The sequence below is a fragment of the Mesoplodon bidens genome (assembly GCF_964165515.1).
Source record: "Mesoplodon bidens genome assembly, chromosome: 1".
Classification (NCBI taxonomy): domain Eukaryota; kingdom Metazoa; phylum Chordata; class Mammalia; order Artiodactyla; family Ziphiidae; genus Mesoplodon; species Mesoplodon bidens.
The window spans coordinates 32,717,499-32,740,543 of NC_138176.1; the positions used below are offsets into that span (position 1 = coordinate 32,717,499).

General features: G+C 50.0%; 1 protein-coding gene across 2 annotated transcripts in view; it reads left to right on the plus strand.

Moving 5' to 3' along the window:
• TLL2 (tolloid like 2) overlaps nt 1-14,759 on the plus strand; it is a gene marked incomplete at its 3' end in the record, with an annotated part of 140,217 nt that extends 125,458 nt beyond the window's left edge. For both annotated transcript variants that reach the window (XM_081232006.1, XM_081232005.1), the window contains exons 14-21: nt 1,336-1,461; nt 2,241-2,401; nt 3,057-3,237; nt 4,736-4,861; nt 6,858-6,985; nt 10,203-10,416; nt 12,783-13,033; nt 14,625-14,759. In XM_081232006.1, the coding sequence (XP_081088132.1) occupies nt 1,336-1,461; nt 2,241-2,401; nt 3,057-3,237; nt 4,736-4,861; nt 6,858-6,985; nt 10,203-10,416; nt 12,783-13,033; nt 14,625-14,759 (1,322 nt within the window). The remainder of the gene's footprint in view (nt 1-1,335; nt 1,462-2,240; nt 2,402-3,056; nt 3,238-4,735; nt 4,862-6,857; nt 6,986-10,202; nt 10,417-12,782; nt 13,034-14,624) is intronic.
• Between the last annotated feature and the right edge of the window lie 8,286 nt (nt 14,760-23,045).

Genomic DNA, 23,045 nt, shown 5'->3' on the forward strand with positions numbered 1-23,045 from the left:
TTGAGTTGGAGTTTATTTGAGTTGGAAAAAGGAGATATGGTGGTTGGAAGGTTTGCATTTTCTGCTGGACCATTGGGTTGGAAGTTGCAAGGAGTCAGAGTTTTTAACAATTCAAATTTCAAAGGACAAGAAATACCTTTAAAAACAGTAAGATTCCTATCTAGGTGTTTTCCAGCAGGGTCTGGAAAGCCACCTACCAGAAATGTTACTAAATGGATCCTTGCTGAGGTGGCAGGACTGGGGATCTTCTCAAGTCTTTACCAACTTGAAAGTGTCCTCATTTATTTTATGTGTAATGCGAGGTCTCTTGAGATTTCGTGAATTCTGTCCTTGCTCTGTTCTTGCCTTCCCTGGCGTTAGGAACCAACACTTCCACCCACTCTCCAACCCTTTCTTCTTCCTAGGCTGGGCTTTTGTTATTGTCGTTTGAAGATGTCTGTGTCTAGTTGTCCTTTCATTAGACTCTGCAGCTGTGTTAGGCTACAACCTGCATGCTCTTTAGGGATAAATGTACCACAACTTGGCAACAGAAAACAATGATCTTTTCCTTTTACTTCTGATACTCTTCTTGGAGATGCCCAATGAACTGGGTTTTTCTTTTCTTTAGTGGTGCATGGGCTGACATGTCCGGGGAGATTCTCCAATGAGTCCCACGTTCTCCCTCTGGACAGTGTCCTGCTTGCTGCTATTTAATTGCCCCAGACACATCATCGGACACTTGTCGGTGCTGAATCCCATGTAACTCCCCTGCTAACTCTGTCTCTCTGTGGCCTCTTCCTGTGGTTTCTCCTGGAGGCATTGGCTCACCTAAGCGCCAGCGTCTTCTGTAACCTTGAAGATCACCTCTTTAGATTAGTGATAAAATGCTAAATCACAGCTTCTGGTTCTATCCCTGGAGAATACTTATACATCTTCATCTAGGAATGTGTCCCTTTGTCCTTACCCTTCGCTTAATGTCCTGAGACGTTCTGCATTTATGGGGGACCCCCAATTTTACGGCATTGAAATTGATCGTCTTTGGTATGAAAACTTTGAGATTTTCTAAGATCACAAATACTGCCGACTGAACCCTGAAAAGAATGAAGTTATACCAGGCCCGGTCTCCTCTCAAAGGAGCCCTGCTTCTGGCTAACAAGTTAGTCTTGTGTGTTGTCAAGATCCCACTCGCTGCTGTGGCTGCTGCTGGTTTCTGAGAGGTGGACAGGGGACTCCTTGGAAGGTGGTCACCAGGAGTTGCTCTTTTTCTTAGAGGGAATCCCGGGATGTGGAAAGCGACAGGGAACAGACCCAGCAGCTTTGTGATGACTTAACCATGGTCACCTTCCTCCCCAACAGAGGTGGATGAGTGTTCCTGGCCAGATCACGGCGGGTGTGAGCAGCGCTGTGTGAACACTCTGGGCAGCTACAAGTGTGTGTGTGATCCTGGCTATGAGCTGGCCTCTGACAAGAAGGCGTGTGAAGGTTGGTGTTGGACCTGCCAAGCTGGAGTGAGAGGGGATGGGGGACAAGTCTTAGGAGAGGGGGGGCAGATGAAGATGGGGCAGCTGGTTGGCTGTGAAGTAACAATGGACAGCTGTGGGGATGATCCTCCTCCTTCCTGGGGGGAAAAACAACTCGATGAAGCCACAAACGTGAGATGACTTTATCGGACTCCACCCCAGCAACTGTGCAGGTGGAACCACGGTTCATTTTCTTCTGTGACTGTGTGAAATTCATATGATTACTAAGGTAGCAAATAAAAGCAAAGAATAAGTATGAGCACTTCGGTGTGACTCAACGAATAGTGCATTTCATTCATTCCATTCCTACCTGGCTGGTGGTGTTTTCCTTGCCCACCTGAATGAGTCTGCTTGTTCATGGAACCCAGGGACATTGCCTAGCTTGGTGCAAACATTTCTAAATCTTGCAACTTTGGGCAGCTACAAGTGTGTGTGTGATCCTTGGTCCAAGTCATGTGAAGTCCCCAGCTATGCCACTGAGTGAGAGGTAAAGCACAAACGCATCGTCTTTTTCTAAAAAGCTGTAAAGACTTGTCCTCCACTCCTTCCCTCCAAATCCTCAGTTGAAACAGACTAGAAGAAAGGAGGCTGAATTAATCAGTTCAGATGGTCTATTTGTTGTTGTTGTTATTGCTGCTGTTATTAAAGAACAGCAGGGCTTATTGCTGCTTGGGGGAAATTGCAGCCACTTGGAAATAAAACCAGATGAATCTTGCTTTTTCCCCCCCCCGCCCCGTGCAGTGGCCTGTGGCGGTTTCATTACCAAGCTGAATGGAACCATCACCAGTCCTGGGTGGCCAAAGGAGTATCCTACCAACAAAAACTGTGTCTGGCAAGTGGTGGCCCCCGCTCAGTACCGGATCTCCCTTCAGTTTGAAGTGTTTGAACTGGAAGGCAATGATGTATGTTTCTGCACTCCAATTGACTGGGGAGCGTGTTGGGATGTGGCTCAGGGCTGAAAACTGCCGAGGGGTTCAGCAGGCGGGGAGGTGGCCTCCTAGGGTCGTGGGGTTGTAGCTGGGCGGAATCTGGGGGGTGTTTGGTGAGGCAGTTCCAGCGGCACACCCTCTGCAGATGGAGGGCTTTGGTCCTCTCCTCACTGATAAATCCGAGGAGAATCAGGACAAGAGAGGAGGAGGTGGGTCTTGGGGGCGGGGGGGCGGGGCGAGGTGGTCAGGACAGGTCCATTCCCTGGGGTAGGAATCTGGGGCTTGGCGTCCAGCTGGGAGGAATGGAGGCGGTGAGATGCAGCTGGGGACCAGGGTGGCATAAACACCCCATTCCCTCCCTTGGGCGGTGGTCATGGGATGATCAAGTCAGCCAGCCGAGGCCCAGGCAGAGCCCTACAGCTGGACAGCTAGTCAGGCGTGCCCCCTGTCTGCACCTTGGGCTGGAGGGATCCCAGTAAGAGTCGAGAGGACCCTCCCGCTGGGCCTGACAGAGCTCGACTGCCCACCTGGCAGGGTGCAGCTCTCAGGAAGGCAGCCCTGCCATGCACCAGGGTCTGCGGCGGGGACTGGAGGGCACCGGGCCGCTCCCCATGGCTCCCCCCTGCAGGTGTGTAAATACGACTTCGTGGAGGTGCGCAGCGGCCTGTCCCCTGACGCTGGGCTGCACGGCAAGTTCTGTGGCTCCGAGACGCCCGAGGTCATCACCTCGCAGAGCAACAACATGCGCGTGGAGTTCAAGTCCGACAACACGGTCTCCAAACGCGGCTTCAGGGCCCACTTCTTCTCAGGTGTGCGGGTTTGGGGGCAAGACCACAGGCTGAGGGCAACACGGCTTTGTGGGCTCCCAGCCTCGGGGCACCCGCCCGCCCCTCTCTGCCCACTGCCCCTGCCCTCATAGCGTCTCTGCCTCGGTCCGGGTTTTATAGCGTGGTGGCTATGTTGTTGCAGGGCTACCAAAACAAGCGACCACAAACCAGGTGGCTCAAAACAACAAAAAATGTTGTCTCTCACAGCTCTGGAGGCCAGAGGTCTGGAACCGAGGTGTGGGCAGGGCTGTACTCCCCCAGAGGGCTTGGGGAGGAGCCTTCCTTGCCTCTTTCTAGCCCGTGGTTCCAGCACTGAAGTGTTGGGTGGTCTCCATCTCTTTATTTTTTACGGGCTCTTTAAGGATTCTTAGTTGTCCTCATAGACTCAGAGGGCAAAACTAAAGCACCAAGTGTTCAGTGACACATTACCCACAGTGGGCAGAGGGTACAGAGAGCAGGGAGATGTCCCTGACCCTTGAAGTTATCCTGGTGGGAGGGCTGGGGATGGAGGTTGGTCCTTGGTTAACAGGGAAGGAAGCTGGCTTAGGAGAGGGCTGCATGCTGTGCCGGCTTGAGCTACAAGATCCATAATGACAGCAACAGCTGACATCTGAGTCCATCCATAATAATAAATAAAAACTAACACTGACTCGGGGCTGGACGCTGTTCTAAGTGCTTTCCCTGTACTAATTCGTTTCCTCCTCTCAACAATCCTGTGAGGTAAGGACACCATAACTGACTCCACTTTACAGGTAAGGCAACTGAGGTACAGAAGTCAAGGGCTCCCCAAGGTCACAACAGCTGGAAGTGGAGGAGCAGGGCTGGCACTGGGCCGCCTGGCCCAAGGCTCGCACGCTTACCTGATCCACAGGCAGGAGGAGGTGTGGGGCCGTGGAGTAACAGCCCAGGCATCTGGTCACACAGACTGCTTGCTCACTGAGCAACCTTGGGCATGTTAACGTTCTCAGCCTCAGTTTCCTACCTGTAAAATGGGGGCATAGGCACCTCCTTCCTAAGGTTGTGTGAGAATTAACTTAGATAATACAGAGGGTTTGGGGGCAAAGTCACCTCCCTCCTAAGGTTGTGTGAGAATTAACTTAGATAATACAGAGGGTATAATAGAGTGATTAGTGTCCATCACAGGGTAAATACTCAGTGCACGGTGGTTATTTTTATTATTGTTAATATTATTATTAATACTAACCTATCCTTTAAGGAGCTCCTTGGTTTGGGTGGAGAGCAGGAGGGGAGAACCTATATATACATTAAAGTGCTTTAGGAGCATGGGGAATTCAGTATGTACCAGGGCCAGATAGTATCCAAGGAATGCTGCCCCACCCTCGGCCCCGTGGAAGGATAATCAGAGTTGGGACAATCAGGGAGACTCCCTGGTGGAGACTCCTTTTGAGCTGGGTTCTGGGCTGTGAAGGACGTTCCCAAGTTGGTGGTTCCTCTTAGGAGAGTCCGTTGATCTCCACAGACAAGGACGAGTGCGCCCAGGACAACGGCGGGTGCCAGCACGAATGTGTCAACACCTTCGGGAGCTACCTGTGCAGGTGCAGGAACGGCTACCGGCTCCATGAGAACCGGCAGGACTGCAAAGAGGGTGAGTCTTGACCGTGGCTGGGGTGGAGGGCGCTGGGAGGCTCGCCTTGGCTGCCCGAGTGTGCGCTTGCATAAGAGTGAGAGCGAGGGGCGCTTCTTCCAGGTCTAGCAAGCCCCGAACTGAGGCTCAGCTTCTGCCTTCCCTCCTCCCACCTTCCTGCTCAAGAGTGATTTCCGCCAGGGCAGTCCGTCCTTCAGAAAGCTTGTAAGGGCCCTTGAGTGCTCTCCTGGAGTTATTATTGCAAAGTGGTTAAACGCCAGGCTCCAGAATCAGACCACCTAGGTTTAAATCTTGGCTCTGCTACTTACCAGCTCTGCGACCTTGGGTGACTTAGTTAACCTCTCTGAGCTTCAGTGTCCTCTTCTGTTTCAAACGGACTAAACATACCTCCTTCTTAAAGTTTTTGTGAGGGTTAAATGAGAGCATGCTTAGAAAGTATTTCAGACAGGCTGACACATATTAAGCACTTGAAATGTTGATAGAGATCAGCCATCTATGTCATAATCATATTTACCATTTGCAGGTCTAATAGTAAAATAGAATTTGGGGAAGATTTTGCTCCCTGCTCCATTCACTACTGGGAGGCCAGACGGCTTTTCGTGTCCAGTCACTCTGGGAAAGGCCTTCCCATGTTCTTACCCCATCCTGCAAAGGGACTTTGAGCATCTCGATGAACACACAGGCCTCCAGGCCTTGTCCCCACCACAGAGCCCTGCATGCACATCAGGGTGAGGGAAGATGTGAAGACCTCACACCCCTGTTCTGGGATAAACCTTTCAGAATTAAGAGATACCGGCTGGGACGCCACACAGACTCGTCAGGGCCTCCCCGGAAGGTTAAAGAATGAGCTTAGACATCTTCAGAAGCCCACCCTCGAGCCCAGCGCTGTGACCTGGACACAGGAGGTCACAGGTTGGGTTGAGAGGTGGGTTGGAAGAACTGTCATTCTGGAACTTAAAAAAACCTTTGTTTAGCCCCTCTGGCGTGGGGGTGGGGGCAGGAGAGATATAACTCCGCTAAGGTCCCATCAGGTGAACTGTATGCGTTCCCCCAGGGTGGCAGGGAGTGCGGCAGCGAACATCCCACGTCTGAGCTGCTGCCCTGTTGGCGCCCATTCTCTGTGGGGCTGCGGAGCAGAGGCAGCAATGAGGGGGAACCTCCGTGCAGCCGCCCCTGCCTCTCACCCACTCTCAACCTCCAGCTGCCTCAGCCTGAAGCCACAGGGCAGAGACAACAGTGGTACCTCCTCAGTGCCCTCTATTTCCTAATCAGCAAGAGCAAAGGCAGGCCTGGCTCTACCCCCGACCAACAGGTCACTTGCCATCTCTCAGCTTATTTTCTCAATTAGAAGGTGGGAAGGATTAAATGAAAGGATGCAATCAAAGTGCTTAGTGCAGCGTTCAACACAGATAGAGACAAATTCTAGCTATTGGCCAAAACGTTACTTACTAAGCAAGTCGCAGGACCGCTCTTTGCAAATAGCATGGTAACCAGGCCAACATCTGTAGCCTCCAATTGAAATTGCTTTGGAAACTAAAAGACAGAAGGCATAGTGATGGAGATCTTTGTTAGCACTTACTGAGCATTTCACATGCATTATCTCATTTAATCCATGCATCCCCACTACAATGTTGGCACCCCTTTTACCAATAAGGACACCAAGGCTCAGAGTCCCCCATCTTGTAGGTGGTGGCACCAGGACTTGAACTGAGGCCCATCTGACCCCAGGGCCTGTGGTCTCTACCATATTTCCAGCGACAATCACAATGAGAATAGCAGTAGTAAGAAAGGTGACCTGACTCCAGGAAGGCAGCAAAGCCAAATAAATCAGCAGATCTCTGAGCTGGGGGACTCTTTACTGAGGCCAAACCCTGCCCTCACATATTATGACCATGTGACAAGAGGTCAGGGAAGAGACTCTTCCGGAATGCCTCTTCTGCTGCCCACAAATGAATTACCTCTCTCTCTCTTCTGTGTCCCTTCCTGTCACCCCCAGCTGGCTGTGTGCACAAGATCAGCAGTGCAGAGGGGACCCTGGTGAGCCCCAACTGGCCTGACAAATACCCGAGCCGGAGGGAGTGTACCTGGAACATCTCTTCAACCGCGGGCCACAGGGTGAAACTTGTGAGTTATTTTCAAAGTTTATGGACAACACGGACTTCGGTATCAGGCTGACACGGGTCTGAGTCTCTGCTCAGCCTCTTCCCAGCTCTGAAACTTGAGGAGGTTACTCAACATTTCCAGGACTCAGTTTTGTCATCTGGAATATGGGGCTGCTAATGAAACCTACCTCTCCGGGCTGTTGTGCAGATTAAAAGAGAGGAGGCACCTGAAGCCCTTCGCCCAGGGTGGTGGGTGAGAAAAGCTCTGTAAATAGCACCTGTTCACAGTGGTGTCAGTATGACCTGGCACCCATCACACAGATCTGAAGCACTGTTTGAGATTCAATAGTTTCCAGTTACAATATTTTACAAAAAAAAGAAAACATTCTCAAGGTTAAAAAAAAAATGTAGTCAGTCAGAGTGTTGGAAAGTGGAAATCAAGTTTCCAGATCCCCATGCTCACTCTAGGAATGACTTCTCTGAACATTTTCTTGTGAATTCTTCCAGAAATTTCTGTGTGGGTATGCACAGGAAAAAATATATATCCTTTTTCTTGCTCACATTTCTCAAATGGATTCTATTATTCATATTCTTCTACAACTTACATTTTTTCCAGTTAACAATAGGAAGTTAACTTATGTATGCTAATTCTCTCTTGAATTAAAATATATATATCTTCCAAGCCTTTCTTTAAAGTCCCATCTATGCATACGATTGTGGTGGTCTGCGCACCATGCTCAGCTATTTCAAAAGAGAAATGAGTTTTTCCTGCAAGTCTTATTTCTCAGCCACCAGGGACTCCCAGATCGTGGAGTGTAAAACAAACCCTCTTGCCTTCTGGAGAAGTTGTTGTATTCCAGCAGACAAATAGTTTTTAAATGGGTCATTCTAACTCTGGAGATAGCTAAGCTCTTCAGAATGTATATGGATGTCCCCCTGAATTATGGACCAATAATGCAGGGAGAAGGGGAGAGAACAAAGGAGAAGGTGATGATAAATAGACAATCGCCCAGGGACTTGCGTGGGTCTTTACTGGCAAAAGCGGTGAGGAGGACAGGTGGATGAATGGGCGCCCAGGCTGGGCATGGGTGCAGGCCTGGGGCATCGAGGGGTGAAGGCAGGGCCCCTGACCACAGGTGCCCATGTGGGCACCTCATATGCATGGCTGTCCGTGTAGGAAATGCTTTCGGCTGCTCTCCTGGGTCAGTCAGAGCAGCCTTGAATCTGGGCGAGGGTGAATTCAAGCGAGTGCATTAGAGAAAGGCTGCCATCTGCGGGAAGACGATCGCCATGGCAACACAAATCTCTGAAGACGGCGAGGGAATGGCGCGCCCTGGGGTTGGGAACGCGCAATTTGCACAACTGGTAGTGGCGCTTCCCTGGAAGGGCCACAGGATTTTAGTAACAGCCCCAAACGTCTTTTCCTGTTCTCTACAGTACTGAGGAAATAAAGCAACCGATCACAGTGGCCAGAATGAACCCAGACCTCCAATTTATCTGAGGCACATACATATGCGCTAGTTCTTAAATACTTCCTTGGGAAGTGGATGGTGGGTATACTGATCATGCTCTACCTTTTTGCTACCAGAGTGTGGGCTGAATACTTACCAGGAAGCTAGTGTTTGACTGCACAGGGATAGCCACAGGGTGTCCTATGGACTTTTGGGGAGCGCCCCGTCTCCCTGGCCCACCATCACCCTCCCATTGCATTGCCCACCCTGGTCCCACCAGCCCCCCCTTCCTACTCCTGGCCACCATCCCTACCCCAACTCTCCGGCCCCACCTCCCTTCCTATCAGTGTGAAGAGCTTTGCCCATTGCAAAGCTCACACACAAGATGCGTGTGTCATTCTTACGAAAGCCAGTGCCCCCTCTATCTCTCCCTCTCTACCTCCATCTCTACTCTGTCACCCTGGGCCCCTTCTTGTGAATTGCGATCCCTTCCAACCGCCAGCTAATGTTCTCTCTCCCTCTCTGTCATTTGGTCCAAGTCTTCAGTTAAACTGTCCCCTCTCACCTTGTCCCATCCCCCTCATAGCCATGGGCAGGCCATTGGCCAGTCTTGTGCCCAGCGCCTGAGAAGCCCTGCATTTGGGGCTGCAGAGCCTGGTTTACAGCCTGGAATTATGGGGTTGCCCTGGCCTGCTTCAGGGGACGGTCTTGGGGGGACAGAGAGGAGGGAGGCAGTATAGCCTGGTGATGGTTAGGAGTGTGACCTGGAGTCAGGCTGGCTGGGGGTCCAGTTCAGCTCCATCCTTCTCTAGCTGTTTGAATGTGGGCAAGCCACTTAACTTTCCTAAGGCTCAGTTTCCCCTTCTGCACACTGGAGATAATAGTAGCTCTTCCCTTACAGTATTATCAGAATTGAGTGAGAAAATGCAGGGCTCTGCATGGAAAAAAGTATTCAACTCTGGCCAGCCACTCTCAGGACAATGACGTGGAGTAGCACGCACTTCATGAAGCTCATTCACACAGTGCAGTGCAGAGGTTAAGGGCAAAAGGGCTCCTTGACCTCCTGGTCATGGCCCAACTCTGCCAGTGGGTGACCTTGGGCAAGTTATCCGACAGCCCTGTGCCTCAGTTTCCTCATCTGTAAGGTGGAGGTTATCATGGTAGACACCTCACAGGGTCGTGAGGATTACTACTTACAAAGCATTTAAAACAGCCCCTAGGGCTTCCCTGGTGGCGCAGTGGTTGGGAGTCCGCCTGCCGATGCAGGGGACGCGGGTTCGTGCTCCGGTTCGGGAAGATCCCACATGCCGCGGAGCGGCTGGGCCCGTGAGCCATGGCCGCTGAGCCTGCGCATCCGGAGCCTGTGCTCCGGAACGGGAGAGGCCACAGCGGTGAGAGGCCCGCATACCACAAAAGCAAACAAACAAAAAACAGCCCTGGGTCAGAGTGAACACCTCGGTCACTGCTGCTCCCATCGTTGAGGGAGAAGCTGCAGGACATGCCAGAAGGAGCACAGACACCAACAAGCACTGAAACCCTCTGACCCTGGCCATCTTATCTGCAAAGTGGTCATGGTAGCAATAGCTCATAGGGTTGTTCCGGGGACTAGAGAGGCGCCAGCTGGAGACCTGCTCAACAGATGTGGCCACCATCACCACGGGCTCCATGCCACCTCCACAGCTGGCTGGGCAGATGCGTGTCCTCGTGCCCCTTCCTCTCCCACTGCTGGAGGTGGGGCCCGCCCCGGCTGTAGTGACCTTGCCTCACTTTCTGCTCTTCCATCCCTAGACGTTTAACGAGTTTGAGATCGAGCAGCACCAGGAATGCGCCTATGACCACCTGGAGCTGTACGATGGGCCCGACAGCCTGGCCCCGGTCCTCGGCCGTTTCTGCGGCAGCAAGAAGCCAGACCCAGTGGTGGCTTCGGGCAGCAGCCTGTTTCTCCGGTTTTATTCGGACGCCTCGGTGCAGAGGAGAGGATTCCAAGCCATGCACAGCACAGGTGCGTGGGCTGGGAGCCCGGCCTTCAGCTGATCCCCACGTGGACTGGAGATAGATGGGTGATGAGGGCAGGGAAAGGACCACCTTTCATTCTGACTATGGGGGATGAGCAGTGTATGATAACATGTCCCTTTTAAAATGAAACATAGGCAACCAGAGGGGGAAGGGTTGTTTTCTTTTAATGTCTTTCACTGACAACCTTTTAAAGGGGCAACCCTTTGTCGGCGCCACGTTTCTTTCCTCCCTTTCTTTCTTCCTCCCACCGCCCCCACCGCACCTTTAAAATTTTACTTGTAATTTTGCTGGTCTGTGAAACCCTGAGTCTGGGTGCTGAGTGGTGGAGAGTAGCCCCCTGTACCCTCCAAGGACCAGTTCCAGAAAATGAAAAGTGTTTTTGTTCCCCATTATTTTTCCTCACTTGAAATAAATAATTTTATTCAGCCCTTTGGAGGAAAATGTTTATGCATATAACTTACATTATTTACTGTGTTAAACGGAAGAAAGTCAGTAAGCACATTGGCTCTGCTGTTTAGCCATTTAAAGGATACAACCTGGGACTAGAGCCCTTGGAGCAATTTTGCCTCTCTGATCCTGGCCCTCTGGCAAAGCGGTGACCGTGCAGCCCACGCAGAGTCTGAGATCATGGTGATGACCACTGTGAGGCTTTCTGATCCCTTTAACAGCCCCTCCTCCCAGTTTTTTCCCAGAACCAGAAAACATGAATCAGGCGAGACAAAATGACAGCCAGTACCTTCTCCGTCTGGCTGGCCCTTGCTTGGGAGAAAACTCCCCACTGTTCACGGCTGCGTTGTCACTTCCCCGGTAAAGTTGAAAAGCCACTAACTAGTGACGTCACCCTCTTGTCCCTGCAGACTGAGTGTGGGTGCTCAGGGTAGGTCAGGGTCCTGCAGGCAATGGGGGCACACTCAGGTAGAATCGTTATTTGAGGGGAATTTAATAGGGACTGTTTATAAGGGTGGGCAGGGTGTGAGGACACCATGGGGACAGTGCTGCAACCAGGGCTAGGCTGCAAGGCTGTTACTACCCCTGGCGTGGATACCAGAGGAGGGAACGGTTCCTGGAGCCTGGAGATAGAGGGGGGCAAACAGAGGACCCCCCAGCAGGAGCGAGGACCAGGCAAGGAGGGGGCCTGGGACTAATGCCCTGACCTCTCTCCTCCCTCCTCTGATCTGCTGGTGTTCCCTGTGGCTGGATCATGAAGGCAAAGGGCTCATCCGTGTAGACCCAGAGGTCTGCCTCCAGGGGCCCAGAGCAGGTGGGGAAGAATGGAGAGGGGATCTGGCAGGATGGATGGAAGGCATCCTGCCCTGCTAAGTGCCCATTTCCTTGCCAGTCACGTCTCAAGAGTTCGAAATTTCCCAAAGACAGCTCAGACCTGGAAGAAATTCTAAGCTAGAGCACAATTAAGAGTTGGCAGTCGGACAGGACTGGGGCCAGGCTGGACATGGAGCTCCAGCTGGGCTGGGGAATGTTACCAGACAGTGTGGAAGCCAGGCCAGCCAGCGGGAGGAGGCGTGGAGCACATTGAGGACCTGCTGTGGAGGAATTTGCCTTCAGAATTTCTGTTGCTTTCTGATTTCCCATCCCTCTCATTTACACATTTTTATTATGTGGTCTCTAGCAGCCTAGACACATGGTAGGATGGGACTCAGGCCAACCAGAGTTACCGTCCCAGTGAAAAAATGCAGAAGCCAAGGCTACAGAATACAAGTCCAAAGTACAAGGCGCAGCTCGCCTGTAACACTCACAGGGGTTTCAAAGCTGGCCTATAGTTAGACTCTCAAATGCAGGCTCCAGCCAGGTCTATTCTGAGGTTTCAGGTTTGAGCGCTCACCAGCAGTTTTGATGTGCTTTTGGTGCCCTCTGCTGGCAAAATAACAAATCACAGTAAGTCGGCCGGGCACGTGTGAGCCCTTTTCAGATGCTTCTAGCGCTTCCAGGCAGTAAAGTGGTAAAGATCCATCACATCCCAGCGACCAGGCGGGCAAATCATCCACTGGCCCCAGGTCTCCATAACTGGAGAGGGGAAAAGGCTTTTGTCAGTAGCATGCCCCGGTATTCCCCGAGGCCTCCCTATGGCCCAATCTGGGAACACAGGACCTTGGTTTGTACGTAAGGGTCAATTTGGACTCCCCAGTGAGCCCTGAAACTCCTGGATCTCTTTTACTCCTCAGTAAAATGGGCTGATGAAACTTTCCCAACCCTTCGCACAGGGCACGCACCAGGCTTTGTGGAGAAAACTGGCTTGTACGGAGGGTGTGAAGAGAGACTGGGGGCCGGGAAGAGGGGGCGCGGAGCGTGCGCTCTCTGTGCGGAGGGGGCATCGCGCTTCTCTCTCCGCTCTAGAGTGCGGAGGCAGGCTGAAGGCCGAAGTGCAGACCAAAGAGCTCTATTCCCATGCCCAGTTTGGGGACAACAATTACCCGAGCCAGGCCCGCTGCGACTGGGTGATCGTGGCGGAGGACGGCTACGGCGTGGAGTTGATATTCCGGACATTTGAGGTCGAGGAGGAGGCCGACTGTGGCTACGACTACATGGAGGCGTACGACGGCTACGACAGCACGGCGCCCAGGCTCGGCCGCTTCTGCGGCTCCGGGGTGAGTCCGGGGAGGCGGGGGAGGCGGGCCGCGGAGCTGTTGGGTCAGACACACGTGCGTCAGAGTCCCTGCCGCTTACAGCACCAGCCACGAGGCCCGCTCTGCTGGAGCACAGAGGGAAACTGGAGGGTAGTCGCAGAGGAGGTTGGGAGGTACCGGGGACCTAATACCGAGGTCAGCTAGGTAAGAGCAAGTCCTTTTTAGGACTGCCTAGTTTTGCAAAGGGTTCGTCTCTCCCCGCCCCCTACCTCCCCCCCACCTCCATTTTTCTTTAGCCTTCAGGCTTTAAAATTTTTTTAAATTATACTTATGCATATTCCACATATTCACAATTCTCTCTCCCAATAAAACCAAATGCCTGTGAAAATTATGAATCACTCTTTTACTCCAAACATATTAGTTATGCTCAAGGTTATGATCATTTTTCTCATGATCACCTCTTTCCTGGGCCACCTCCTCAGGACAGGGCAGGCCTGTTTTGATCACTATTTCCCCAGCGCCTGAAATAGGGCCTGGCATGTAGTTGGTGCTCAGTGAAAGTGTGTGGACCGGCCAGTTCAGTGTCCTGGGCCCTCTCTGGCTGTACCGCGCTGGGCACTGCCCACACTGGGCCCCTAGCTCTCTCCTTTCCTCCCCCTCCAGGGCTGATCACTCAAGCTTCTTTGCAACTGGCTGGACTTACATTAAATCATTTTGGAGTCATTAGTGCTTGTGCTAAACAGAACCTCAGACTGGCATTTGCATGAGTCTTTGAATAATTTCCCTTCATCTTCTCTCACCCTCCAAAGAAGAAAGGATGCCGAAGTGTGACTTAGCTGATGCAGTGCCTTTGAGAGCTAAAGTCTTTCAAACTGTGGGGTCCACATGCAGAGGAAAACCTTGGAGGGTCCTGAGCAGTGAAATGTATGGGAAGCCCAGTTTGGTTCTGTTAGAATCTGGCAGACAGCAGCCTCAGAACCTGGCTCCCCTTCATCCACCACCTGGCAAAACCTTTCTGACAAATGTAGTGACTCCATCCCATGTTTTGTCCTTGGACAGGACATAGACCTCAACGATGGTCTTTGTCCTAGGTCTCCTGGAAGACACATCACAGTGGTGACCCTAGAGCTGGATGATTCATGGTATACACTTTACAGTGAGAAAAACCTGAGCTTGCAGCCTATCTAGTTGTGTGAACTTGAGTCTCATCTCAGTTTCCTCAAGTATAGAATAGAGAGAGAACCTGCCTTATAAAGTTGTTGTAAAGTTTACATGAGATGAGATCTGAAAGTGCTTAGAGAAGTGCACTTAATTAATCTATGCACTTAATAAATAACAGATTCTATATGAGCTATGCATTTCAGATTGTCTTTGGAAAAGCAGGGCTGGGGCAGGGGGCGGGGGTGCTCTCTGGAGCAGAATTTGAAAAGCTTTCCTTTGAAAAAGAGCTTGTTTTGTAGCCCTTCAGAGCCTCTGGTGCCAGGGATGCCTTGCGGCATCATCAGCCATCCTATGTCTTTGTGTAAAGTTCTGTCTCATTCTCCTTATTTTAAACTCCAACCACAGCCAACTGGCTTAAAGTCCCTCTGGTTTTCCTTTCTCCTCCCCTCAGCCATTGGAAGAAATCTACTCTGCAGGGGATTCTCTGATGATTCGATTCCACACGGACGACACCGTCAACAAGAAGGGCTTTCAGGCCCAGTACACGAGCACCAAGTTTCAGGATGCCCTGCACATGAAGAAATAATGTTGTTCTTGAAAAACAGGAAATGAGAATGTTTTTGTTATAGCAATGGCACCTTGTGGATTTGCTCTAAAGCAGTCTGCAGTATTATTCTCAAACAAAACCCCAAAATCTAGCCTTGGAGGTGTGTGTATCTGATGAAGTTCAGCCAAAACAAGGAGAGAAGATGTTCCTTTGATTCCAGCTGCAATGTTATCAATCATGGAGTTTTAAAGATTAATATTTGACGTCCCTGACTATTCAGGCTATGCCTGTTCATTCTCCTTGTCCCTTGCTCCTATGAGGCAAAAGCCCACTCTTGGGTGGGTCCTTCCTCTATTTCTGGACGTGCTTCCATAGGTGTCAGGCAATGTGACCATGTCCTGGAGACTCGGGTCATCTTCTGTCTACACTGCACAATGAGGATAAAAGCCTGGCCATAGCACATGTGCTCCTCACAGCTTTGGCTGCAGACTTTTGCTATCTCTCTGCCAGGGACACGTCACGCATGAAACCTGAGAATATGGGCGTCAGGACTAAAAAAGCATCACAGTAAGCAGTGCACAGAGGGAGCTGGTGTGTGAGAATCCTTGTCACGTAGCAAGGAGACCTCCAGCCTTTCCTCTGCATCATCGGCTCTCCCTGCCCACGTTGGGCTTCCCCATCCCTAACTGCATTAGAGGACTAAGGCATCTGCTGTGACTTCAGCAGAACACTGGCTGGTAAGAGTCCCTAATCTGCCAAGAAGAAGACATCCTGACTTGTCCTCCTGCCCTTGCTGACTTGGAGAAGACTCCACCTGGCCTTGGGATTCCATGGGCTGAGGACATCTATTCCTCCAGCTTTGGAGGCACTTGCTGTGGTTGACCTTGACTCTTGACAACCAACTCAAACTGCATTTGCAAGACGTGCAAAGACATCTAATGAGGGACCATTCAGGTCCTTTGTGGGGTTAACATCATTGAAAACTGGTTAGTTATAAGTTATGTAAGAATCAACACCTTGTAGAACAAGTCTACTGTGACTAACTTCCTGAAACCGGTCGGGTTCAAGAGTGCATGGGTGACATTGCTCAGACTAACTAGCACTCAGTCACCAACCTGCAATCAGAATTCACCACACTTGGCACTTGTCCTAGAGAAGTGTAGAGGATGTTGTTTACATAATTTTGAAACCTCCGGGGGTACTTTAAACAGTGAGGTAGTTTTGAATGGCATTTCATTAAGGCATCTATGGGCATTATGAGCTAAAAGCTGTGGTATGTTAGCTTTAAAAGAGTATTTATGTTGGAATAATTTTAAAATAATGTTTACATAACCGTAAGTCCCGTGTGATTGGTATCGAACACAGGACAGCGCACGAGAGGGTTTTTGGTGAGAGCCGAGATCACTCCCAAGCACCAGAATTCCTTTGGGATAAATCAACCTCATTTGAAACAAAGTATTTGCAAAAGATTAAAGGTGGTATTTTTTAAAGATCAGAATATACCCCCAGAGGACTATGTCTAATTAAAATGATTGCTGGGAGTTAAAAAAAAAAAGATGAAAAAAAAAGAATACAAAGAAAGGTAGAAGAAATGCATGGGACTATTTTTTCCTTAAAACAGCAAAAAAACAAAGTATTAATAATAATAATATATGTCTGTATATATGTATGAATGTAAACGATCAACTGTCAAGAGCCTTAATCAATGCAGTGTGATAAATACTGACCCACTGATTTGACTGAGTAGGCCCTTCTGGACCTGCGCTGGTTTTTTTTTTTTTTTTTTTTTTTTTTGCGGTATGCGGGCCTCTCACTGTTGTGGCCTCTCCCGTTGCGGAGCACAGGCTCCGGACGCGCAGGCTCAGCGGCCATGGCTCACGGGCCCAGCTGCTCCGCGGCATGTGGGATCCTCCCGGACCGGGGCACGAACCCGTGTCCCCTGCATCGGCAGGCGGACTCTCAACCACTGCGCCACCAGGGAAGCCCTGTGCTGTGTTTTATGGGTCTTCTTTCACCAAGCTCTCTCTTGGCCTTTCTTGGCCCTGAATGGAGGTTCAGCCTACATTCTTATATTGTGATCTATCGCAGCCCCTGTTCCCAGGGGAACTTTGATTCAGCACATAGAGCAGCTTGTCACTGGTTCAGGCCTTACCCGCCTCATAGGGTGGATTCCATTTCTCTGATTTTTGTGTTTTGGCGGCTTTTATTTTGACCCATCTGATCTTCAGAGTTGAAACTGAAATCAGGATGCATATGGTGACTGGTAAGGGTCTCTCTCCAAGAACATGAAAATTCTGTAGTTTCAGCCTTTAGAAGTCTGAATACGATTAGTGAATTCCCTGGAAAAGTGAGAGGGAGTCAGAAACAGTCAGCTCCGCCTCAGTATTTGCCACCCTCATGAAACAATGGTACTTAGTTTTCTCTCTCTAGTATGAATATTTTCAAAAACACAACTTCAACCATTATCAACCTGTGGCCAATTTGAAACAATGGGTCTCTTATGAAAACCTTTATTTAGGCCTTCTGTGAGTGACGTATTCCCAGAAAAGACAAGCTCTGATTCAGTTGGGGCTGGCCAGACCACTCCCCTGGAGACTCAGACTCACAGGACATACGCATGGTGCAGGTTCTAAAACAAACGCACAGCTGGCTTCACAAGAGAAAGTCCACTCAGCAGAAAGACCCAGGCCCCTGCCTTGGCTCTTCCAAATGCCCAGTGACCTTCCTTCACATATCCCAGGGGACATTACCCCTGCCTGCTTTGTCCTTGGGGCTGTCACAGAGCTCCAAGAAGACTGGCTTCAGTTCAGAGAATTATCTTGATGACCCAATGAATTGTTTGGGGTCTGGGTCTTCAGCCTGGTCCAATTCTAGTGTAATCTGGTCTAGTAGATGCTGGAACCTGGATCCCAGGGCAGGGTAAGGATCTGGAATTAACTTCAGCTTGTGGAATTTCTCCAAACAGAAAATGAGGCTGTGTATCGATTCACTGTAAGACTATTTTCCTCTAAAGTTAAGTTTCATATTACTCATGAAATGCTCAGCCTGGTTAAATCATTTGTAAAGTCTTGTTAACTAGCAAAACACACTGGGGTTTGCCATTGATCTGGTCTGTTTGATACATCTCAGATAATTCGTGGTATTGTTATTGTCCAGTGTGTCAACAAGTGTTCCTTTGGCTTCAGCAGATGTTTTTCAAGTTTCCTTTGTAGACTGAACTTCTGAAAAATAATCCCAAATGCCTAGAAGGATTTTTTAAAAAGAAAAAAGGAAAAGAAAAACCGTTTAGAGCATTATCTATAAATATATTGTATTTTTTATTTTGTGTAATTGTACATTTCATGAAATGTTGTCAGTTTCAGAGAGAAAGGGGAGAGGAGTTAACATATGTCTAGAAAGAAATGTTTCATTAAAGAATGAGGACTTATTGATGTGTCCTGGGTTTGTATCATAAGTTCAGACAAGATCTTCGTGATCATTTTCTCCAATACCATGAGAACTTGGGGAGGAGATAAAAAAAGGGGACCCTCTCTCTGGCTTTCTACTCTCTGGTGAGTACCCAATGCCTGGCTCCAGAACAGAGCTCCCTGTTGGACCCAGAAAGTCATGAGCAAAGCTAAAGAGGGCTTCAAAGTTGCCCCCTTTCTTGGACCCAGATAGTCTGGAAATCTGACAACACGAACGTTGTGGCGATGGTTGCAGCTATAACCGTGCTAGATGTGGTAGACATCTTCCGTTTGTCCCTCAGCAATTCTCTCCACCTGGTTTTGAGCCTGAGGACCACATGTGATGTCTAAAACTGAAGGTCATGGCTCCTATAAGGGGGCTGTCTCTCTGGACTCTGGCAGCCACTCCTTTCACTTGTCCCTTCAGACCTGGGGGGGAAATGACACTCTGCCCGTCTAACCCTCGTACTGCATTATTCCCCAAGGGGAACCTTTATAAATAGTCCTTTTAATAAGTCCCCTTACATATAGCGAGTTGAGTATATCATTTCCTGTGGGGGCCCTGGCTGATACAGGGTCCATTACTAACACAAGGATAGAGACGCCATCTGATCAAGGACAGTCTTTTGAGGTTGACCAGGTGAAGAGACTTTAGGGTGTGTTTGGAGTTTTGTGGGTCAAATCAGGGAAGGGTAATATGGCACCATGTTTTAAAAAACACTCAGTCTTAATGCAAAACTATTTAACACATGCAGCTGTTTTGTGCTATATGTAGAGTGTCAAGGTTTTATGACTTTTCTGCCCTTTTGCAGTCACCAGTACCTAAAGGATGAGCCCCAGTGGTATGAATGCTTTATGTGTCAGTCAGGATAAGGTTGCTTATGCCACAACAACAACAAAAAACCCTCACATGTCAGGGTCTTTACAGAAGAAAGGCTTATCTCTTGTTCATACTATGTGTTCATCTCTGGTGTCTGGAAGCCCTTCCACACCATCCTCAGTCAGGACTAGGCTGATGGAGCAGCTGCTACCTGGAGCCTTGCTGATTTCTGTGGCAGAGGGAAAGAGAGTGTGACAAATCATACACTGTCTCTCATGACTGCCTAGGAGTGACACATCACTTCTACTCACATGTCATTGGCCAAAACAACTCATAACTCACGTTAAGAATGAAATGAACTAGAACTATCTGGTGGACCCCACTAATGATTCTCACGTGTGACATTCATAGATCAGGAAATGACCAGAATCCTTCCGTTTGTTTTCACATTTTTACCTCATCACTACTTCCCTACTGATATTTTAGATAAAGATATTTTTTTTTTTTTTTTTTTCTTTTTGTGGTATGCGGGCCTCTCACTGTTGTGGCCTCTCCCGTTGCGGAGCACAGGCTCCGGACGCGCAGGCCCAGCGGCCACGGCTCACGGGCCCAGCCGCTCCGCGGCATATGGGATCCTCCCAGACCGGGGCACGAACCCGTATCCCCTGCATCGGCAGGCGGACTCCCAACCACTGCGCCACCAGGGAGGCCCAGATAAAGATATTTTAAAACCAGAATAAGACCACCTATTATTGGAATGGACCAGCTTTTTTTTTTTTTTTTTTTTTTCAGTACGTGGGCCTCTCACTGCTGTGGCCTCTCCTGTTGCTGAGCACAGGCTCCGGACGCGCAAGCTCAGTGGCCATGGCTCACGGGCCTGGCCGCTCCGTGGCACGTGGGATCTTCCCGGACCGGGGCATGAACCCATGTCCCCTGCATTGGCAGGCAGACTCCCAACCACTGCGCCACCAGGGAAGCCCAGACCAGCTTTTTATTTTATTTTTTATTTTTTTTATTTTTATTTTTTTAATAACAAATTAAATCAGTTATACATATGCATATGTTCCCATATCCCCTCCCTTTTGCATCTCCCTCCCACCCTCCCTATCCCACCGGACCAGCTTTTTAAACTGACCAGTTGTCGCCTGGCAAACTATCAGTGTGATCAGGCCTGTACAGGTTTAAATACGAATGATTAGAGAATCGCAGGATTGGCAGCTCTAACCTCTCACCCGCTAAGGGCATCTCTTCTGCAGTTTCTAAGGTGTTAATTCTCAGATCTGATACCTTCCAGAGGAAGTGAGCCGATAACTTCACTTCGCCCATAACCTCTTCTTTGGGTGATGATGCCAAGTTCCCTTTGCAGAACCATCTCGTCTCACATTGGAAGGACCCACGTTGGGCAGACTGTCAGCCAGGCCTAGGTCCTCCTTGGGCACATGACCCAAACCAGACTGTTACCAACCAGGGACCTTGGACTCTTTGATCAATAGAAATTGATAAGAGGCCAGACGAGAAATTCAGGCAAGGCTTTACTGGGACTCCTGCTGCAGCGCCAGGGAGCGAAAACATGTAACAGGTTCTCTTGCTCACTCCCTGAGGGAGGCGAGCTCGGCCCTTATATGAGGTGAGGGTAGGGGTCAGGCCAGAAGGGTGACTTAGGTGGTCTGCCCACCCCGTTGGTGGTGCCATGTGCCGGGTGTATGCACAGTACCCTGCTTCTGCTCTGGATATCTCAGAAGTGGCAGCTGGGTTTTTTGGTCTTTTTGTGTCTTGTTGTTCATGATTTGCCCCAACTACACATGCACACAGTTATTTTTAGTCCCTTATAGTTTCTTTGTATTTTGTTGCTTGAGGAGAGTTTTGTCCAGGTGCAAACACTGCAGCAAAGGGCCCCAGGTCCCAGATCCCAGTCTGTCTCAAGACCAATCAGATCCTTTTCCTGGAACGGGAGTCCTGGTCAAGGGGCAAAAGGGCCAAGCTACTTCGGAGCTGGTTTTCCCTGGGAGGATATCCTGAGAGGACTGTCTAGGAGTCCTTGCTGCTGAAGCCTCAGGAACAACCCAGAACTGGGGTCCCTGCCCTCTCTTCTTTCTGTGAGCTCCCCTACACTCAACCAACCAATTTACTTTCTTCTTAAATTAAAAAGAGTCTGTTTTGATGCTTATGACCAGAGAACCATGACTGACCCAGACTCTTAGGCCAGAGCACCCTCTGACTGGAGGTCTTAGCAATTCTTCTAAAGAAGTAACGTGTCCATCAGAGGGAGAGTTGGTGATCAGTGGATGCAGAGCAAACAAAAAGAGTCCAAAAGGACCTTGCTGGCCTTGTCCACAGACAGCCTAGTCAGAGGGAACGGGGGCCATCAACTCAAGTTCCTTGGTCCAGCTCTCTGGCCCAGGTGTGATTCTATGCCCACCAAGCAAAGTTAGAAGCATAATTTGTACTAGTTATGCTGATTTAAATAGGCCAGTCATTGTAAACTGTATTTTCTCCACTTTATAGATTCATGCGGAGGCTGGAAGAAGTTACTTCACTTGCCTAAGACCTCACACGGTCCAGAAGGGCAGCCGAGGCTTTCCACACAGGCCTCTCTGAACTGTGCTTTCTCCCCAACGTCCAGGCACCTGTGGATTCAGTTTAGCCGTCACTGTGGGGTCTTGGGGACTGGGAGCCCCATGAGGCAGAGGCCACATAGGTCTTATTCAGCACAGCATCCCAGTGCCTGGATCCCTACACCCCGTTTTCCAGTATCACCTGCCTAAGCAGATGGTGCCTCCACGCCTGTTAGTCAAGCCCCAAACCCAGGAGTCGGCTTCATTCTGATCTTCCCATCCCCTTCTCTCCCCTCCCCTGCCCCACGTTTCTTCCATCGTCAAGTCTCACTGCCTTTATCCCCACAATAAGCCACAAACCTATTCACTCCTCTCCATCTCCACTGTCCTCATCCCAGGGCAACCAGCATCACCACTCACTTGGACTCTGCTAACCAGTCTCCAGGTTAACACTTGTGTCCCCTATAATCCAGGCTCCACAGAGAAGACCAGGTAATATTGTCAACATCAGTTAGATCATCCCCCTCCCTCTCAAAAGCCCTGAAAGTCTTCCCATTGCTCTACGATGGAAATCTTACCATGCCCTGCCTGCTCACATCAGGGGCCCCTAGCTCACTCTGTCTTTAACCTCTTCCAGGTCCCTCCCTGCAGGTACACTGGCCTCCCTCTGGTCCCAGCACAGGAAGCCTGCTTCATCCCAGGGACTTTGCATTTCCTGTTCCCTCCACCTGGGACCCTCTTCTCATCTTTCCCGTGCATGTTAAATGTCAGCTCTCAGAGATGTCTAAAGCAACTGCCTCCTGGTCACTCCAGTCACTCTTCCCTGACACCCCGCTTGCTCCTCCACAGTGGTTTTTGCTGTTTTGTTCAGATTGTTATCCATCTGCCTCGCTGGAACATACATTGCCTAAGAGTTCGGGCCTCATTTGTCTTTATCACCAAGCCCAGGACAGTGCCCAGAATAACATGTGACATAGAGAAGTTGTCAAAAAGATTTGTTTAGTAAATGAATGAATGTACTCATTGAAATGACCAAATGATTGGTTTTAATTGTTTTGTGGACATGAGACTCCAACTCCTTCATTGTTTTAAAGAAGCAAACTCCTAACAAAGAACTCCTAAGAATTATAAGACAGCACACATTCATGGCTTCCTCCAGCTCTGTGAGGCTCCCCATCAAAATGTGAGAACAGAAAGGGGGTGAAGGTAACGCACCGCCACGCGGCTCATTGCCTGAGGTGTGTGCTCACTGAGGCAGCTACAGCCTCCAACACAGAGCGGGCTCTAGCCCCCATCTCCCAGGCCCCTACATCGATGCTGGTGATGTGTTGACTCCATCATTGCTGGGACGGGGATCACGCCACTGCCTGGCAGCTGGAGGTGGAGTGGCCAGCCTCCCTCAGCCTGTGTAACCCATTGTTTCTAAAGAGATGTTGGTTCAGGAGTCGCCAAGCTCTCAGGCCAGCTCTGGGTTCTTTGCTGAGACGGAGGTGTAACCAAGGAA